This window comes from Felis catus, chromosome B4 (genome assembly GCF_018350175.1).
Source record: "Felis catus isolate Fca126 chromosome B4, F.catus_Fca126_mat1.0, whole genome shotgun sequence".
Lineage (NCBI taxonomy): Eukaryota > Metazoa > Chordata > Mammalia > Carnivora > Felidae > Felis > Felis catus.
In genome coordinates, this window is record NC_058374.1 from 19,332,255 (window position 1) to 19,352,436 (window position 20,182).

Consider the following 20,182-nt stretch of genomic DNA (forward strand, 5'->3'; position numbering starts at 1 on the left):
CACTAGTAGCAAAAATCATTTGCTCATCTTGGAAAATGATGGGAAAAATATTTGATAAAATCCAACATTTCTTTCCTAAGTAAAAAAACAGACTGACATAAAGGATGAGTATTAATACAATAATAAAGATTATTTCACAACCATGAAAAAAATATACTGAACATTGAAGCCCAGAGACATTCCAGTTCAGATAAAGAAGAAAGCAAAGATGTGACTGTTACTATTTTGTAATAGAACTCTATATTTCTGGTTAATGCACAGAGAAAAGAAACATAAATATAAGACATGGCTATTGGAAAGGGGAAGCAACATTATTATCTGTAAATAAAGGTACCAGTTACACAATAAGTACACAGAAATCAATAACTTTCCATGTCAGAAATAACCATTTAGAAAATGCAATGATTAAAGCCCTTTAACAGTAGCAAAAATAGATAAAATAATTACTAACAAATTTAATATGTAGTCCCTATATAAGGAAAAAAAATAAGTTTGATGAGGCACTTAAAAGAACACCTGAAAAAACATTTTAATGGATGGAAAGCTAGAATGTAGTAAGATGTCAGTTATTTCCATATTCTTCCAAATTCACAATAGGACTGTTATTTGGAATATGAGACTGTGATTGTAAAAATCACAGAGAAGAATAAATAAGTGAAACTAATCAAGAAATAATATAAATAAGATCAATGATGGAAGAATTACACTACTAGGTGTTAATCATGATATAAAACCATAATGATGAAATCATTATAGGAATTGTACAAGAAAGAACAAAGCAATCGATGGAAAGGTATACCATTTCAGAAGTAGACATTAGCATATGAGTTTATTATGTGAGAAAATGTGCAGTTCCAAACAATGGATAAAGATCTAGTCAACAAATGATCCTGGGACTCTCAGCCACCTGTATTAATAAAATTTGTATATTTGGATGTGGTTCTTTATACCATGTATCAAAATAAATTTAGAATAGATTAGAGAACTAAAACTAAGGAATGAAATAAATAATGGACTAACTAAAAGAGAGTATGGCAAACTTTACTTAATGCCAAGTAAAGTAGTAAGGCCTTTCTGACCCTAAAAGCAAAGAAAGAAATCTCTCAAGGAAAGGTTGAAAAGCAAACATTGCAATGTAAAAATACAAACTGTTTCCTGTAAAAAAAAAAATCATATTTAGAATAGGAAGGTGAATAACAGACAGGCAATATATTTAACAGAGTTTACTGCTCTCAGTTCATAGAAATCCTGTAAAAAAAAATGAATAACATAATCAAATAAAATAGGGAAAATAAATGAATATACTGTTCAAAAATTTAGAAATACATATAGCCAGTAAACATGTTTTAAAAGTTTATCCTCACCTGTAATGGAAGAAATGCTCACTAAAGTAAGATATATCATTTTTAATTTATCAAATTGCAGAAAGGATGATGATGAATATTTTTATAAGGTTTAAAATGACATGGGTATTCTCATATGTAGGTTGAATAAATTTTTCATAAAACTATATGATGGAGTATATGCTGTCATTAAAAATAAACTCTCAAGGGATATTTACAGACATGGAAAAATGCCCAGACTCTGTTATTACTGTGGAAAAGCAAGCTATCACATGTTATGATTCCAATTTGATTAATACATAGGTGTAAGTAAATATATATCCAATAAAGACGGGGTGGGATATAAAATTAATGATAATTTAGCATTGGATAACACCTACTCTGCCACATGTATGAAAGACAAAATTATGGATATTAGATATTAGACAGGACTTGAACCCAGTTTTCCATCTGAAACTCCTCTACAAAACAAAATGTCTACATTTTGCGGATCACTATTCTTATTGGCATTGGATTATGGTTCTGAGCTGCCCCTAATATCAAAAGCTTTTATTAAAGGACAACAAACTCCACATTCTTGCATATTAGAATGATGTAAAATTTCATAATTTGCCTTACAATACTGTCTCTGTAATAGATTACTGTGTAGTTAGATTCATCTGTCATTCCCAGAGCTCTATGCAATGAGTGGTTCAGGCATGAAAATTCTGGAAAATTTTACGATCAGGTTTCTCAATTTTAGGAGAAGTGGTTTTAGAAGTGAAATCATCCCTCTCATGCTTGAGGCAATTGGGAACGACAAGAATGACCCATATGGGATATAAAATATGATTTTTTTACTATTTTTTAATTGAGAATAATTATTATAATCAACATTTTCAATTTTATGACCTAGTTTTCCAATTAAAGTTTTTAGTATTTCAAAATAAAATAATTTCCCCATCTCTTACAGCTCCATACTACCTATCACCTATTTTATCTAATGATAAAGTGTCTTATTAGTTATAACCATATAATTATAAGCTGAAATTATAAGCTGAAATGTTTCTGCTTTTTTAAAGCAACTTTCCATGTTTTGAGGCTGGAGGATCATTTTTTACACTTTTGAAGACTGTGGCAAGAAAATTTATTAAATGTACAATTGAATTTTCCATTAAGATAGCACACTCTGTTAAATACACATAAAGCTGCAAGGACCCTTTAAATCATGAGACACCTTGATGAGGCATTTGCTCTAGTTTTCAGATCTTTATTTTACAGATCCTTATTCTTATATAATAATCTAGAACAGAGGCCAGCAAACTGCAGAAAGCGGGCCAAATTTGACCCACTTCCTGTTTTTATAAATAAAGTTTTATTGGAACACAGCCACACCCATTCTTTAGGAATTTGTGGATGCTTTGGAGCTACAAGGCAGAGGTAAGCTGGTAAAACAGAAACTGTATATAGCCTGCAAAGCCTAACATATTTACTCTCTGGTGCTTTTTCAAGAGAACATTCGCTGACTCCTGATCTAGAAAGTGACTCCTAACCAAGTCTTAAGATTCTGTGAAGTTTCTTTCCTAAATTCTCTTTTGCAGATGTTTCATCTCAGTGGTGAAAAGGCACATGTTTAACTGTGCAGTAAGAGATGCGCTTCATTCTCAGCCTTTCTGTATACATTCTCACACTTACTCTATTTCCTTCGCCTGAATGTATTAGCCTTGCAAAATGAGTCATATTTCTGAAACCCTTTCTATAGAACTGAGATGAATTAAAGATGAGATTTACACTTTAATCTCTTGATTGGTTACCAAGCCAGGAGAGTATTGTGTGTTTTCTAGGCTGCCTTATTTAATGGGGTTCACTTAACACGGTTCCTGGGTCCTTTGAAATCACCACCCCATTGAAACTGTGTGGAGAATAGTACAATCAATTTGAAGTGCAGGTCTCTATCAATTTGTTTTAGAATTAAGTAACGCTGAGAAGAGAGGAATAACTTGAAAATAAAAACATTGGAAACCCATCATAGTTAGGAGCTCAGACTTTATTGAAATCAATTTTTGGGGAATATTTGCAAAACCACGTCATCTCTATTTATAAATATTGGATAAAGATTTGACCCATGTTTGAGAGCAACTTAGATGTTCTCTCATAAGATTCTGTAATACTAATTCCCAAAGGTGATGATGAAGGACTTTAAGTATACAACACATTTCACATTGATGTGGGACACAGAATTAACTCCTAAACATTTTCCAAAATGCTGACTCTAAAGTGAGAATCCCACTTACTCGTTTTCAACAGTTGTCGACCTTGCTGCATGTTTACTTCAAAAACATATAGGGGGATTAAAAACAGCTGATATTTGCTAAATGTTGACTATGTACCAAACACTACTTTTAGCCCGTACGTAACCTCCCTTGCCTCATTTTGCAGATAAGGAAACAAGCTTAGATAGGAAAAATAACTTGCCTAAGGTCTCATTCCTGTTTTGTGCCCAAGCCACCACTCTAACTCAAGCAGTTTGACTCCAACCCCTCTTTGAACCATGTACCCCTGAAGTCTAAAATAAACAGGGGCGCCTGGGTGGCGCAGTCGGTTAAGCGTCCGACCTCAGCCAGGTCACGATCTCGCGGTCCGTGAGTTCGAGCCCCGCGTCAGGCTCTGGGCTGATGGCTCAGAGCCTGGAGCCTGTTTCAGATTCTGTGTCTCCCTCTCTCTCTGCCCCTCCCCCGTTCATGCTCTGTCTCTCTCTGTCCCAAAAATAAATAAACGTTGAAAAAAAATTTTTTAATAAACTAAAAGCAGCCAACTGGAGTGTAAGAATAGACACTAGCTCTCGATTTTGGGGGAGGGCCCTGAGAAAGGGTTGCTAACTCTTCTGAGTGGGAAAAAAGGAGATGCTTCTTAGAAGAGATAAGCTTAAGTTGAATTGGATTTACTAATTAGAGACAAAGAAGGTATTCCAGACATAAGTAATAACATGTTCAAAGGCAGAGCGATGAAAGAACACAGCACATTCAGGCAGGGGCACCAAGGGGCATGAGAACAGGTTGTAGAGGATGGGCGGGAGGGTAAGAAGGGGCCTACCATATCAACATTTCATACAGGAAGTCCACGGTTGTGAAATTTCAGTGTAGTAAGCATCACCTGGGGTGCTCATTTGCAATGAAAATTGCTGGACCCAAACTGCCAGAGAATCTTATTCTGCTACATTGAGGAATTTGCTTTCAACAGGAATTCCAGGTGATTCCAGGGTAGGAGAGAGCCTCTTTGTGAACACTGTTAAGAATGTCAGGAAATCAATATGCTGGAGCATGATATGGTTAATATCATTGGATTTTAGAAAAAACAACGCAGCGGCTCAGTGGAGAGAGGAAGGTGTTCTTAAAAGGGATATGTAGGTTTTGGGCTTTTTTTTAAGAATTCAGAGATAATGTAAGGGTGGTTTTCTTAGTGATTTGTAACAAACACACACATGCCCACATACACATATAATATACCCTTTTGTTTATATAATTGTTTGTGGATGCAATATAGATTACTAGGTTCGACAAACTACTAAGAAGTCAGCGTCCATTTGTGCTCATTTTTAAGGCACTGCAAGTTACAAAACTGCATGGGCTTTTCAAGTCAAATGTTTTTGTGTTTTGCCATTCTCAATCCTTCGTACCCTAGCAATTAGTAAACTGCAGATCAGTTAATAGGGAATCAATTGTGAATCAATGAATGAATTTCTTAACTGAATCATATATTTTCAGTAGGACCTAATTTCACACAATATAACTGGGGGCTTAGTTAATAAATCAAGCAAAATGCAGTGTTCCTATACTTTTCCTGGGATTAATTTAACAATTTAAAGGGCTACTTACTTAAGATGAAATTTCAGTTGACCTGTAACTTAAGATCTGGTAGTGCCTAGTTAATATATAAGGTAAAAGTTATTAATTCCCATTGGCTTTGAATACATCTAGAATAGGTAAGTGAATACATTTTAAAAATTATCTATTCCATTTGCTTACTTATAGCTCTCAAAATGGCTTGTGATCAGGTGACTCCCAAAATATGTTTTTTTTAGAAAATCAATAATCCCCATTGCAAAAGAGAATGTCAATACGCGTTTCAATATTTAAACAAACGTGAAAGAAAAAAGGAGAAGAAGGACAGTTATCTAATTCGTCTGGAATTAAACAGACTCCAAATGTCAAGTCTCTTTGGGTAACCGGAGATGGCCTTGACCAACAAGGGATTCTCAAACTTGGGATGGCAGATCACACACTGATGTTGATTCCACACTTAAGCTTATTCAACACAGATGGTAGGCGTAAAATAGCTGAGCTCTAATGGATCGTGTCTGGGCAAAATGATAGATATGGTCTTGTTTGTTGACAGAGATGTTTTCACATTCCACTTGAATTAAATTATGCTTATCCATGCCATGGTACATAATCTCTGGCAAGGATTCTTAGAAAAAGTCATCATGTGAACTCATTGCAAAGCAAGTGAAAAAAAAAGTTGCAGAATAGTACTATAAGAAAATATGACAAAAGTTGAATGCTGTCCATTTATTTTGAAAAATGTATAAGTATGTATGTTAATATTTATCAATAGGGATTCATATATATTATATATAAATGTATACATAGATATTGAAATTCAGGGGTTATGCAAATCCTTAATTTTAACAGACTAGCAAAAATACTTTGAATTTCTAATATGAAAAGAAATTATGTTTTAGATATAGTAGGTATGATTTTATATGATACCAATCCTAGCTTTCAAATGTTCACAATCAAGTTTGGTAAATAATACATAAGCACATGAAATTTTATATAAAGGGGAAAAGTTAAATAATAAAAGTAAAATGTGATCACAGCAATTTTGAAGCTTTATCAGAATGGGCACCACATAGTAATTTCTGGGTCTTAAAAAAAACAAATGGACAAAGAGGGCAGAAAATCATTCCAGTCAAGGAAGACAGTAGGAGTGAACAAAATCTTATTAACCCAGTGCTTGCTGAAATCGACCTTTTAGAGAAGACCTAATTGGAGTGTTTTTAGGAGTTCCCAAGAACATATTCAGGTCCACTGATTCAATGGAAGGACTCACAAAACTCTGAAGAGCTGTTATATTCAAGGTTCCCATTTGTTATAACAAAAGGATACAGATTAAAATCAATACAGGTGAAAGACACATAGGGTAGAGTCCACAAGAGACCAGGGACAAGCTTCTGGTTGCCTTCTCCCAGTGGAGTTGCACAGAAGGCACTTAATTCCCCCAGCAGCAATTTGTGAAAACACACATCCAAGTGTTGCCAACCAAGAAAGCCTACCTATGCTTTGGTGCCGAGGGTTTTTACAGAGGTCGGTCATGCAGGTATGAATTTCTTTGTGACTATCCTCATCTCTAGTCTCTAGCCCCTCCACGAGGTCATGTTGATACAGCATGGCCCCCGTCTCCAGGTGAATCAAAACAGACACAAATCATATTGTTAGAATAAACTATCTTGCATAATCCAAGACCCACGATATACAAAGACACTCTTATCAGGTGGGATATTCCAAGGGCTTAGAGGTTTTCTCCCAGGAGCCAGACAAGGGTCAGTTCTTTCTTTGGAATGTGAGAGTTTCAACACCCCAAACCTGCTGAGTTAATCCTTTACTGCACAGTAGAGAGTTTGCATGACTGTGGGTTTTAAATTTAAAAAAAAAAAAACTTTTTTAGAGAAAACAGATAAAAAGACCTGAAATCCTAAAAAAATGATGCCTGCAAAAAACTTGTGTATAACCATTGGTTTTGATGATGAGAAAAAGAAAATATGAGTGAAAAGAAAACTAACCTCATAGAATAGCAATTGGTTTTACCTTTGCTTGGGACCCAGGTGTTCTGCACAGAGTAGTGGGCATCAGTGGAGTAATTTGCTGCCATGAGTGATCCTAATTGCACAACTACCTGAGGAACGAGTCCTTACTCACCACCCTGTAAATACCTAACTGCTACTCCAGTTAACAGCTCTATAGAAGAAAGTTCATGTTAATGCTAAACTGAAAATTGGAGAATTAACTAACTTGCCAATCTTTTTCTTTTAATTTCTGCCCTGCACTCCGCACCCCATATTTTCTTTTCTGAACACTGCGTCCTCTCCAAAGATGTTCCAGTGGATTTGACCGCCATCGGCAGGACTGGGTGGACAGTGGATGCCCTGAAGAGGTACATGTGCTTTATAACCACAGGATTCCTGAGACCAAGCTGTCCTATAGGGTCGCTACATCTTAATGAAAACGGCATCTAATTTAACAAAGATATCCAGCAATTGTTGGGTCCTTAATATATGCCACACATTGGGCTTATCTCTTTACATGTATTATCTCGATTGATTCTCCTACCCTTCCTGTGACAAGGGAGAGCTCCCTTCCTGGGAGCTGTTATTGGCCCCATGTTACCAAGGGGAGAAGAGGGAGGGGTGAGGGAAGGGGGTGGGGAGGGAAGCCCTGAGGGAACAGAGTTAGGTGTGTGGCTAGGAAATAGAACCAGAATTTGAATCTCACAAGCAAAAGGCAGTTCTCTTAAACACTTGCAGCTTTTCTAAGATCTCGGAAGCCATTGTTCATCTTTTTTGCTCAAATAACAAAACTGATGGTATGGAGGAAAAGACTGATTGCAGCAAATTGATGTAATATAAGTTGGAAATGGTATAACATGGAAACAGTAACTCCAAGGCAAGCATGATACAGACAATGATGCAATGAAACGATTCAAGCAAGTGCATGCAATTGCAGAAACAATTTTATCCTGTTCATAATTTTCTAGTGAATTGCATTTACATTGTCATTTCAGGTCCTATAAAGATATCCTATCAAGTTCACAAAGAAAAGTACTTGTTTTTTCTCCCTGTGTTAAGTGTTAGAGTGTGAATTTTGAATGAAGATTATTAGCAATTATACACGTTTTCTCATTCAGGAAAGCAAATCATGTCAAAGTGCTCTCTTTAAACTGTTAGGGGACCAATGGCTACTAAAGCCTTTCTTAAAAATTAAGGTTTTATAATGATGTCTTATAAATATCCTGAAACAAACATCTTTGAGAATATACTTGAATTTTAAGTGCCGTATTGCCAACACAGCCTTCATCAACTCTTTGACATTCATTTGGGGGATTATAGTGACATACACTAATCTATCTATTTCACTTCACTTACAGAGCAACATCATTCAAAATGAAAATAGATTCCTGGAGCCATAGTTGTATTTTCCAACTGATGTTTCTTTCATGTAATCACATTTGCCTCCATTAAAACATGGCAGTTGAATAGCTGTAGTTGTGCAAAGATCAAAAGTGTAATTCAGGCATCTTACTTTTCTTGCCCACCATGAACCAAGGAAATAGGAAGAATCCATCTTATTTTAAACACCCCTGAATATATCCTAAGTATGTTTTGTGGAATGTGCTGAGCACTGAAATTACAAAAATTTTAAAAATGACCCCCTATTCCCAAGTATCTCAGAGTCAAGTACATTTTTTAATATCCAGTGTTTCCTTTCAATTATGTAATTGTCATTTACATTACATTAATTACATACATTTAATTATGGTGAGCAATTCTAACTTTCTTTTACAGGTGAATAAACAAAGCTACCAACTGCAGTCCATCTTCTGTGCCTAAAACTAGAGTTAAATCTTTCTGATCCTATGAGATAAATTTACTCCATAAGTACAAATCCTAATATGAGCACTTACTATGTACTGTTCTAAGCACCAATAATGTAAAAATGGAAGAAGTGTGTCCAACAGGTAGTTAGACCACTGAACCAAGGACTGCTTTTAGAGAATGACCTGGGTAGAGAGTAACTGTAAGGACATGGTCTTGTTAAGTAACATAAGAGAAGGATTGCTTGAGGAGGAGATATTCAAGATGATGCCTGAAGGTTAATAGAGCTAAGAAGAGGAGTGGTGAGAGATGAGATTGGCGAGGTCAACAGACCCCCAAGTATGACAAGTTGAAGGAGTTTAGGCTTTATGCTAAAGGCAAGGGAACTATGAAGGGTCCTCAAAAAATTAAGAATAGAACTACCATGTGATCCAGCAATTTCACTTCTGGGTATTTATCCAAAGAAAATGGAAACACTAACTCAAAAAGATAATAGCACCCCATGCTCATTGCAGCATTATTTACAATAGCCAAGATACGGAAACAACCTAAGTGTCCATCAGTGGATGAATGGATAAAGAAAATGTGGCATATACGTATGAATACACACACACACACACACACACACACACGCACGCACACACACACACACACACACGGCAATATGATTTAGCCATAAAGAAAGAAGGAAATCTTGCCATCTGTGACAATATGGATGGACCTTGAGGGCATTATGCTAAGTGAAATAAGTCAGAAAAGGCAAATACTATATGATCTCACTTATATGTGGAATCAAAACAAAACAAAAACCAAAGGAAAAAAAACCATCATGGATAGAAAACAGATTGATGGTTGAGTGGATGAAATTGGAGAAGGGGCCCAAAAGGTACAAACTTCCAGTTATAAAATAAATACACCCTGAGGAAGTCATGTACAGTATGGTGACTTCAGTTAATAATACTCTATTGAGCATTTGAAAATGCCAAGAGAATAAATCTTAAAAATTCTCATCACAACAACAACAAAAGTTTGTAATTATATGTGGCAACAGATGTTAACTAGCCTTATTGTGGTGATCATTTCACAACATATAGAAATATTAAATCATTATGGTCTACACCTGAAACTAATATAATGCTATATGTATATATTATACCTCCATTAAAAAATAATGGCAAGGGAAAGGATTTTAATCAGGCCTTTTTGGAAGAATCACCCTAGCTATGGGGCGAATGATAACTTGAAGCAGGAGGCCGATAAATTGACTGTAGCTATAACCCAGCCAAATATGCTGATGATCTGGCCTAAATCAGTGGGAAGGGTCATGGTGACCACAGCTGGGGTGGTGGAAGGATCCGAAGGTGGTTGGGTGAATGGAAATGAGGACCGTGAACGTGTTTTAAAATTCTTGTTATCCTTTGCTTTTAGAATATCTTTTTAACATTTTATAACATTAATGTACCTTTGAAAAACAGTAAGAAAATGAATACCCAGGATCATGCTACCCAATTTATGAACTAGATTATCCGTGACTAGGAAGCTGGTTGTCTGTTCTGCTCCATTGCATCTGTGCCCTTCCCTATTAAAAATAAATAAAGCTATTTGGAATCTTTAACTTATCACTCAGAATTTTGTTTTATAACACTTATCCCTGTTGGTGCCCGTGATGGTGATCTATTCACTTTTATAGCTATATATTCCATGGTATTAATATGTCATTCATTCACTTACCAAATATTTATTGGGTGCCCATGATGTCACGGGCACTTTTTTAGGTACTGGAATGGAATGGTAAGAAAATAGTCTGACAAAACAAAACACCAAATTCTGCCTTCCTGAAGCTTATATTCTCACAATCATGTTTTCTTCACTCAGTCTTATGGACATTTGTTTCAAGATTTTTCCTCTGACAAAAGCACCTTGTGCGTGTCTCCTAAGTCAAATGTACACAAGTTTCTCTAATGTTCCCAAAAGTGGAATCACTGAATGTGAGTCAGACAAATGTTCAAATTTGAAAGATAATGCCAATTTTTTTTCCAGTGTGTCCATGTACACGACCAGCACAATGCTGGAACTCTTACAGGTTCCCATTATTTCATGGTCGCTACGATCCTGATTTTGTCGGACTTCTTCATTTTTGCAGATCTACTCGCTATCTAATTTGGTATCTTATTGGGAACTCCATTTGTCTTTCACCAATTATCAGCGAAGTTGAATCTATTTTCATATTCTTTTTGGCTTCTGTGTTTCTTCTTCTGTCTTTCCTCTTCTGTGAAATTCCTGTTCATGTCTTTTTGTCATTTTTCTATTGAGTAGTTATCTTTTTCTTTTTATTCTAGACCATAGGTCTCCATTGATTATATGTAACAGACATAATACATCTGATATATAGCCCCCTTATAAAATTATCTTACTAATTTAAAAAATACATATCAAGATTCTTGGTGGCTCTCTACTTAAACAATCTTACCACCTATAAATAAAAGAATTTTGCTTATTACTTTTTATACCTTTTTACTTTATTCCTTTTTTACTTATTCTTTATAGCTTTTTACTTATTTCTGCTGTGTTACTGCTCTAGCTAGTATCTCTAGGTATATATATCGTCCCCAGATTTTGGATTCTCTTCATTTTCTTCATTATTTTATTTAGTTAACATCTATTCTCAATCTAAGGTGTCAAATTAATCAGTCTTTTATTTTATCGTCTGGGTATATGTATCTTGTTTAAAAAGCCCTCTCCTACCAAATTTCATAGTCATTTTTCATGCATTTTTCTCTTAAATACCTTAAAGCTTTATCTTTTTTTACATCAAAGTCTTTATTCTATTTGGAATTGGTATCTATGTATGATATACAATGGGAATCCAATTTTGTGAGGAGCTTTCCCCTTTATAGATAATTTCAAGCACTGTGTGTTGAATAGTCCTTCCTTTTGGCAATTTCTTGCCAAGCCACCTCTTTCCTAGTTTCTACATAACCAGGGAGTTGGTTTCTGGGCTCTCTTCTTCTAATCCTCAATTTGTCAATACCCTAACTAATGTCACGGTGTCTTAATTATCATCATCTTATAGATATCTTGCTATCTATAGGACAAGTCTTACTTTTTCTTCTTCACAAGTATTTTGACTATTAGGGGACTTTTGTTCTTCAAATAAATTTAGACTCAGTATGTCCAGATCTGTAATCAATCAACATGTTAATATGTTTATTGGATTTACATTGAATTATGAATTATAGCACATTTCCAATTTGTGAAAAGTTTTAAAATTTATTTTATTGTTGACCTCGAATTACTGATTCAATTATTGTCAGAAAGCATATTCTGTATGATACTGATTCTTTAAAATTGGTTGGAACTTGTTCATGGAATAGTACATGGACAATTTGTACAAATTATCTGCGTGTTCTCTAGAAGAATGTGTGTTTTCTAACCGATCAGGTATCAAGTTTACTAAGTACTATTCAATCAGACTTTTCTCCATCCTCTTTATTTTTACCTTCTGAACTCTTTGGAGATAGAGTTACCTTCTTATCACTTCCTTACATCTTTTAACCTCTTCTTTTATATCATCTATCTTTTTATTTCTCTGTGTTGCATCCTGGGGAGTTTCTTCAGATCAGTTCGCCAGTTTATTAAATCTGTCTTCATTTTTTTGATCCACTATTTAACATATCCATTGAAGTAGTCATTGCAAAAAATGTATTTTTCATTTCTAAAATTTAAATTTTACATTTTATTAAATCTGCCAAGACATTTTTATTGTCTATATTACTAGTTAATTTTTAAACTTTACCTTTCATTCCTTAAAATATTTCATATATGATTTTTTGTCTATCTTCTATTGGATGATCACAATATCTAAAGATTTTCATAGTTTAAATACATTGCTCATTGTTTTTGCTAACTTTGTCAGAGTGTGCTTCTTCTTTTTGTGTTTCTGTTTGTGTCCTTTAGTTAGAATTGCATTTTTATTCGATTTTATTCCATGGGAATCCCTAGGACCTAAATAGATGGTACTTTCTACCAAAGAATGTTTGATGATGAGAACCTGAGAGTTTTAGGGGATAGCATATGTCCCTATTTAATATGTGAGGAGAGGTTTAGATTTATCTCCCCCATCTACTGCTGGCACAAGACTTGATCTCCTTGGAGAAATATTTTATTTTTGACATGTTTTGCCCTATAGGCAAATTCTAGTCTTTTACTTTGTCTAATGTATATTACTCCTACTCCATTGCACACAGCTTTTGCTTTATTTTGTTTTGGGAGAGAGACAATAGAAAGGTTTTCTTGGAGATTTCCTTTGTGTCCTGCAAATCCTAGTAATGCTTTAAAATTCGTATTTTATCCAGAATCTCCTTGTTTTATAGAAGGAAGACCATCTAGAGTCCATAGTCTGCCTTTAGTGGTCTGAGCAAAACAATTCCAGGATGTTACCTTAAATATCAGGGTGTTTACTAATAGTATTCTTTTACAATAGAAACACAGGAGGAGAATAATATGTGGCAAGTTCCATTTCAGTCTTATTGAGTTGGAGATGTCTGTGATATCCACATGCATATGTTAAGTCAATAGATGAATATTTGGGTCAGAAATCCAAGAGAGACGTATGTAATGTTGGTATGGATTTATGTAAATTAATATAAAGATGTGAATTGAAATCATGGGTGTGGTGGAAATTGCTAGTGAGAATGCATATAGCAAAGAGATTAGTCAGGAAAGATCCATAAGAACTACCAACACACGACAGGGAGACAGAAGTAAAAGGAAATAAAGGAGTTGTTAGAAACCTTTCAGAAGACTGGCGAGGATAAATGTCACAGAACCCTGGGAAGTGGACAGGTGTGCCCCTTGCTATGAGATATCAAGAATATAGACAATTTCATGCATAAGAAGATATTAGGACCACCAGCACGAGAAGTTTCCAGTAAGTTGTATTGAGTAAAAACAAGATTCTTACAAGTGGGGAAAGTGGGAGTCTGCGAAGACCAGGACAGACCAATCTCTCTGGAAAGATGACTGAATGGAAGGGAAAGTGGGGAAATGTCAGGGTGTGTTGTAGAGAAGGAGGACTGAGTTTTTAAAGTAAGATTGGACATGCTTGAGTGTGCTTACACTCTAATGGGAACAAGGCAGTGGAAAACTCAAGATTGTAAACATTGAAGAGAAAGGATTGTATTAAATGAGCAAGTTCACAATGCCTGAGAAAAGTGGGCTGAGTTGGGCCACAGTAGAGGTTGAGAGAATAGCTATAAATACTGAGCCTCTTCCATTATAACAGAAAGGAAGAGGGGTAGGTCAGTACAGATTCGAGCAAGAATGCTGATTTGTAAAGAAATGTAGAGAATTCTTGCTTATGATTCCTATCAAAGAAATAAAAGGTGAGCCCATGGAGTAAGATTGGGACTGGCATTATAGTTTTTGGTAGAGTGGAGTGGGTTTGAAATTGATACAGAGGACAATGGGAGAAGAGACCAGCAAAGTAGGACAGAGTTGCCAGGCAGCACGGAAGGCCTACTGAGGTGGCGGGAGGTAAATTTACGGAGCTCCCAGTCAGAGGCTGTGTGATCGTTCTCCAGCTGCTCATGGCTTTGTTGCAGGCAAGGAAAAGGCAGGGTTTTTACTCCATTTAGTATTGGGGTTTTTTCTGAAAGGGTGCTGTGGGAGAACAGACAAAACGGGGCAAGATAAGTGAAGAAATTGAAAAGAGAGGTTGAAGTGATGCAAAAATAGGAGACTGGACTTTGTGCATAGTCAAAGGAGAAGCAGAATCTGAGTGAGCACATACACGGAGAGATTGGAAAGAGGACAACTGGATCTACGATCTCAAAACGCAACCATCTCCAACTGCAGCTGAGGGCCAGACTGTGGGGGCAAGAGCTGATGTGGAGCTAGCAAGGAGATCATTAGGTCACTGGGGCTGAGAAGATGTGGGAACCGACGGTTGAAGATTGAATGACCGCTAGGATATTGGGAATTGCAGTGGAGAACAAATCTGTACCTCACCCTTTGTAAAAGAGGAAGCCATCTCAGGAACTCCTGCTGAACTAGTAATAAGTGCCTTGTATTTCATTAATGACAAGAGAAGTTGAAGAAAGGAATTTCTTTAATAATAATTTTCTAGAGTGGGGTGAGTACCACCCATGTGCAGACTGATTATCTTCTACTTGAGACCCTACCAGAGGGCTGACGTCCTTTGGAGAACAAAGAGGTTGAGAGAGAAACACCAGCTTCTAAACCATAAAAGTTTGGGTGGTGGAAATTGTTGCTGGTGAATGTTGTAGGATTTATTTTGGTGGGCTATGAATAAAAATAAAATATGTATCTTTTCCTGGTGTCTTCAGTCTAGCTCTGCTAGGGAGAAAGAGGCTAAGTGATTACATGAGGGCCATCCAATCTTTTGTTTGGGTGATTTTGAATATTTTGTAATAGAAAACAAAAAATTTAAATACTCATTCAATGTATGGTGGATTAGTTTTGAAACAATAAGGGAATATGGAGCACTTTACCAAATTTTTAGAACTTGGCATTATTGGTTTGAAGCGCCTTCTTCACATACCCAAGCATGTTTTAATTCTTATCTGTATGAACATGTTTTTCTTCTTGTATGAACTTCTCCCTCATGACATCATGTCTTTTATATAGAGATTGATATAAGATTTAGGGCAAGATGAATAGTAGTATGAAAGATTAAGAACAGAAATGATGAAATCCAAATATCTGAAGCTGGGAATGCTTTGTTACATCCGATTTTTTCTCATCTTTTATATACTTTGTAAATTATTAAAATCTATAAATATTGTTCTCTATAAGAATAACTTATTCCTCATCTTGATATGAAAGCCCTTAATGCTTCACAGCCCAACTTCTTTGATGTAATTTTCTAAACACATGTGTGATCACTCTTAAATTGTTTTCCTATTTGTTTCTCTTATCAGTCAAAAGAGAAGATGTGTGAGAACACAGAGCCAATGGAAAGTTCTTCTCAAACCACCACAACTATACAAGCAACAACCACAAAATTCAGGGTCTTAACAACCACCAGAAGAGCAGCGACATCCCAGCTGCCCACCAGTCTGCCCACAGAAGGTGCTCTAGATATTTTTGCTTTTTTCTGAAGGAGGGGAAAGTCACTGTATTGACATGTACTGGAGTAGCTCTCTAGAGAGAAAGTTATCTTTTGGCAAACTGGATTTCTAAAGGACTTCTAAAGGGGAAAAGACAAAATTATTACAGAAGAAAAATATGTGCTGGGATTCTTGTAACGTATGGCACCTTTTCTTAAGACTTAGATTTCATTAGTGATCTTGGCTACTTGTCCTCAATAGAAAAGAAATACAGACTTCCTTTTATATCGGTAAATTTTGTCGTAACTGAATTCAACATTTCAGTCACAGGAGAGAAAGGCAAAATGCATATAAAATGTCCAGTGATTTCAGATTCTGAAAATAGATAATTCTATTTATATGCAATTCTAATATTTACCTGAATACAGTCAGTAAAATATGTTGGTCTATAATCTGTAGAGGGACACTGTGTATGTCAAAGAAATTGTCTTTGGAAAACATTTCCTCTGTCAGGGAAGACAAAACTACAAGAGAATATTGATGCGTGGGACAACTCATTGAGGGAAGAAGGTATATTAGCCAAAATATAACCACTTATTCTAAATGACGCCACTAGGGAGAAATGTGAGACCAGTTGGCCAAGAGTAGGCTCTGATGGAGAAAAAATACTCTTACTTATTTATGGTCATAAACCTGGCTTTCATTTGAATAATAAATTAAACTTGAAACTTTTACTTTTAATTGAAATTTAATTGGATATTAAAAGTTAACTAGAGTAAAGTGATAAAATGAGATGAGGAAGCTTCTAAATCATTTTATTGCTTTTGAAACCAGTGCTGCATTTTAATACATATTGTTTTGGATTGTTATATAGCCTGTGAAGTATTTTTGAGGTTTGAATCCTCCTCTGAGAAAGCATTAGGAGACAATGACTGATCATAATATTTATGCCCCACTAAAAATTTTTTTGTTACAGTAACTTTGAATTTCTCTTCCAGATGATACCAAGATAGCACTACATCTAAAAGATAATGGAGGTAGGAATTGATGCTTTTCTTTTATAAATATTTTCAGATGCTAAGTCATTTCATTCATTTATATTATGAGAAAGGATTTGTGGGCTTCTAATACACAGTGAGATTATATCTCACTCCCTGTTGGTATTTAACATGGGGAGAATTCAATGGGTGGTTTGAAAATTGAAATGGTTTCAATGGTAGAATGAAATTCCAATCCTCATATTTGCCTATAAAACTATAGGATACCAATGACCAATTATAACGTGAAAACTTATCCACGCACCTTGTTCTCCTTTTTCGTGTACTGTTCCTTGGTTTAATTGTGTATTGAGTATCTACACAGAGCAGGTATTGGGTTCAAATGTTTTCTTTTTTTTTTCTCTAAGTTGACTACTGAACATCCTTTATAAATAAAATTAAGAATTAGACCAATATGGAAATATATTTTATAGGCCCTTTTGTCTCTTATGTCAAGCAGGGGACAAAAATTAAACATGCAAAAAAGAACTTTTAAGTAGTTGCATACTTCAGGTTTTTCTAAGACAATTTTTAGAGAAACCTATATTGATACTTAAAAATTTGAGGAAGAAAAGTTTTACCAAAATAAGATTGTGAAAGATATTGCCTAAAATTTTTAAAAACAGTTCTTTTTGTATTAAACTATATTAGCTCAGATGTGCTTCTCTATCATAGCTTGCTGGATCTTGATAAAAGAGATTTTTTTATCAGCAACTGTTTATTCAACTCAGGAAGTGGCGGGGGGGGGGGGGGAGGTGGGGCCTCTTCTTAGCAGCCCTACTGTGACATTGATCTAGACACAGTTTTACTTTTGCAGCCCCAGCTGATTTTGTAAGTTGAAATCCAATGTATACATTCTTAGGGATTTTTTTTAAGTAATTGTAGAGATTAGTTTCTAAATTAGTCCAGGTTAAGTAACAAAAATACATCTATGTTTTCTTAGGTCACTGTAGGATAAGATACATACTGTATGCATCTTTAATTTCATATCAATCCATTTGAAAGATAAGCTGCTTAGCCTCTTCATATATATCATTATTACATCAATTCTCCATTGTCTTGTGTCTGTATAATAGTGTTTTATTTCATTCATTTCTTACTTATCATAGTATTAATGCTATAAGTGGATAGCTTTTAGTATTAATTAGCATAGTATTAATGCTATAAGTGGATGACCATTTGCCTGTATATACTTGCTAGAAATAAATTAAAATCTCAGCACTTGAAGGGCCTTTAGCAATCCCCCAGTTGAGAATTACTCAGAACAGGATGCTGTTTAGTTTCATGTGAACATAAGTCCTAAATTTGGTGTTATGTTATTTTGAGGGAGGGAAGTGGGAGATAAATGAGTTGGAGGAGGAGTCGCCAGGAGGCTTCTGTTGTATTTGTTACATTTAATTATTAATTTGGGTAGTAGTTTCATGTGTGTTTATTATATTATTTCTATGCTGTCTCTTTTCTTTTTAATATTCTAATTATTTAGAATAAATATTCTGTAGTGCTAACAGAAAAAAAAATCCTGTGATCAAATAGGTATGAGATACTCTGGGTGAAAGGAAATGAAAGAGGTTTCTTTGCTAGAGAGCTGTTCAAAGCTTTTAATGTTCATTCATTTATTCATTCATTAATTCCTGCTGGATGCCTGCTAATTGGAGGGCATTGTCACAGGCTTGGATCCATGATAAGTGAATGAGATTTAGCTAAATTCCCTGCTTTTGGGGAACATGTATTCTAAAGAAATTTCAAGATGGCAGTAAAGATTTAGTATCTGGCATTTCTCCATTATTTGGTCATAAAACCTTTTTATAAGTTGCATCTCATGGACTTAATGCTTTGCAAAATACACTTTGGGAAGTAGTTCCCTAGAATCTTACCAATTATCCTAAGGAAAATCTTTAGTTTTGTTGAATGCATCAAGGAATCATAAAACTTTGAAGATTTTCTTAAAGCAGTGCATTAGAATACCTTATGATATTGAGAAACCAAGTGGAGTAAATTCCTGATGTAAATGTAAGGTGTTTTTTTTTTTCTTTTCTGTCATACTGGAGAAGTTGACTGATGGATTTTCAGATGATATTTAGATCATTAATATGCAGCCATGAATCCATCAGGACTCCAAAATATCACAATAAGACTTTAACTGTGTCTATATACTGGTATTCTTTCCATGTCTAGGATTGTTTATAGGGCACTTTTTCTTAAAGTACATTTGGAGCAGACCAACCTGGCCAGTATTAAGATAAATGTTCCTGCAAAGCGGTGCTTAAGGGAAATTACACATTACTTTTTATAGCACCTTCATCAAGATAGCAGACTTATCATTGTTTTTATCTTACAGAATTTGAAGATGCAGGAAAGATTGCCATTTTAAATCTAACTTGATTAGTTGATTAAACATATTGAGAATAGAATTCAGAATTGTCCAGCCCCTCCACATCCAGGTTAACATCTTTGCAAAATGGAGGTAATAATGAAAAAGGATGCCTAATTTAAGTGTTTTCTCACATTTGTTAATTTTTTTAATGCAAGTTAATAAATTTTTATAAATTGCTATATATTGTTGCAAAGAAATTTAGCTCATTTTATTTCTTGATTTAATTTAATTGGCTGGTTTTAAGAAGCATTTTAATTTAGAGATCTGTGGTTTTTGATGAAAAAGGGTGACATTTTTCAAAATAGTCAATATGTAGCTAGAAGCCAATGATGCTGGCTTTAGATATTGGATTACTTTGGCTGAGTCTTTCTGGGACATTTCTGTGGGTTAAAATAGTTGATTTTCTAGTGGAATCCACAGCTGACATGATTATACATTCACTTTCCAGGAGATTTTCCTTCATCTTTGATATGAAAGTATAAAATACTTCTGAGCAGCTGGACACCAAAGGCACACAACAGGGTTTCTCATTCACAGGACCCAAACTGAGTTACAGTCTGCTAAATCACTCTTGATGAATCTTCAATTGTGAATTGAGTTTCCTGCTACATTTAGAGTAAGACTAGGTAGAGCTTCTGGAAGTTTCAAGATAGTTTTGGGTTTAGGAAAGTTTTATTAGCCTTATGGGTTGAGCGGAAATTCTAAGACCTAAGAATAATTTGGAGAAA

The 20,182-nt window shown here is 35.1% G+C and overlaps 1 protein-coding gene across 2 annotated transcripts in view; it reads left to right on the plus strand.

Annotated features, from left to right (window-relative positions):
• The window catches only part of PLXDC2 (plexin domain containing 2), a 448,003-nt gene that overhangs the window by 367,924 nt on the left and 59,897 nt on the right, over positions 1 to 20,182 (plus strand). For both annotated transcript variants that reach the window (XM_003988142.6, XM_019834014.2), the window contains exons 10-12: positions 7,475 to 7,535; positions 15,915 to 16,065; positions 17,042 to 17,080. In XM_003988142.6, the coding sequence (XP_003988191.2) occupies positions 7,475 to 7,535; positions 15,915 to 16,065; positions 17,042 to 17,080 (251 nt within the window). The remainder of the gene's footprint in view (positions 1 to 7,474; positions 7,536 to 15,914; positions 16,066 to 17,041; positions 17,081 to 20,182) is intronic.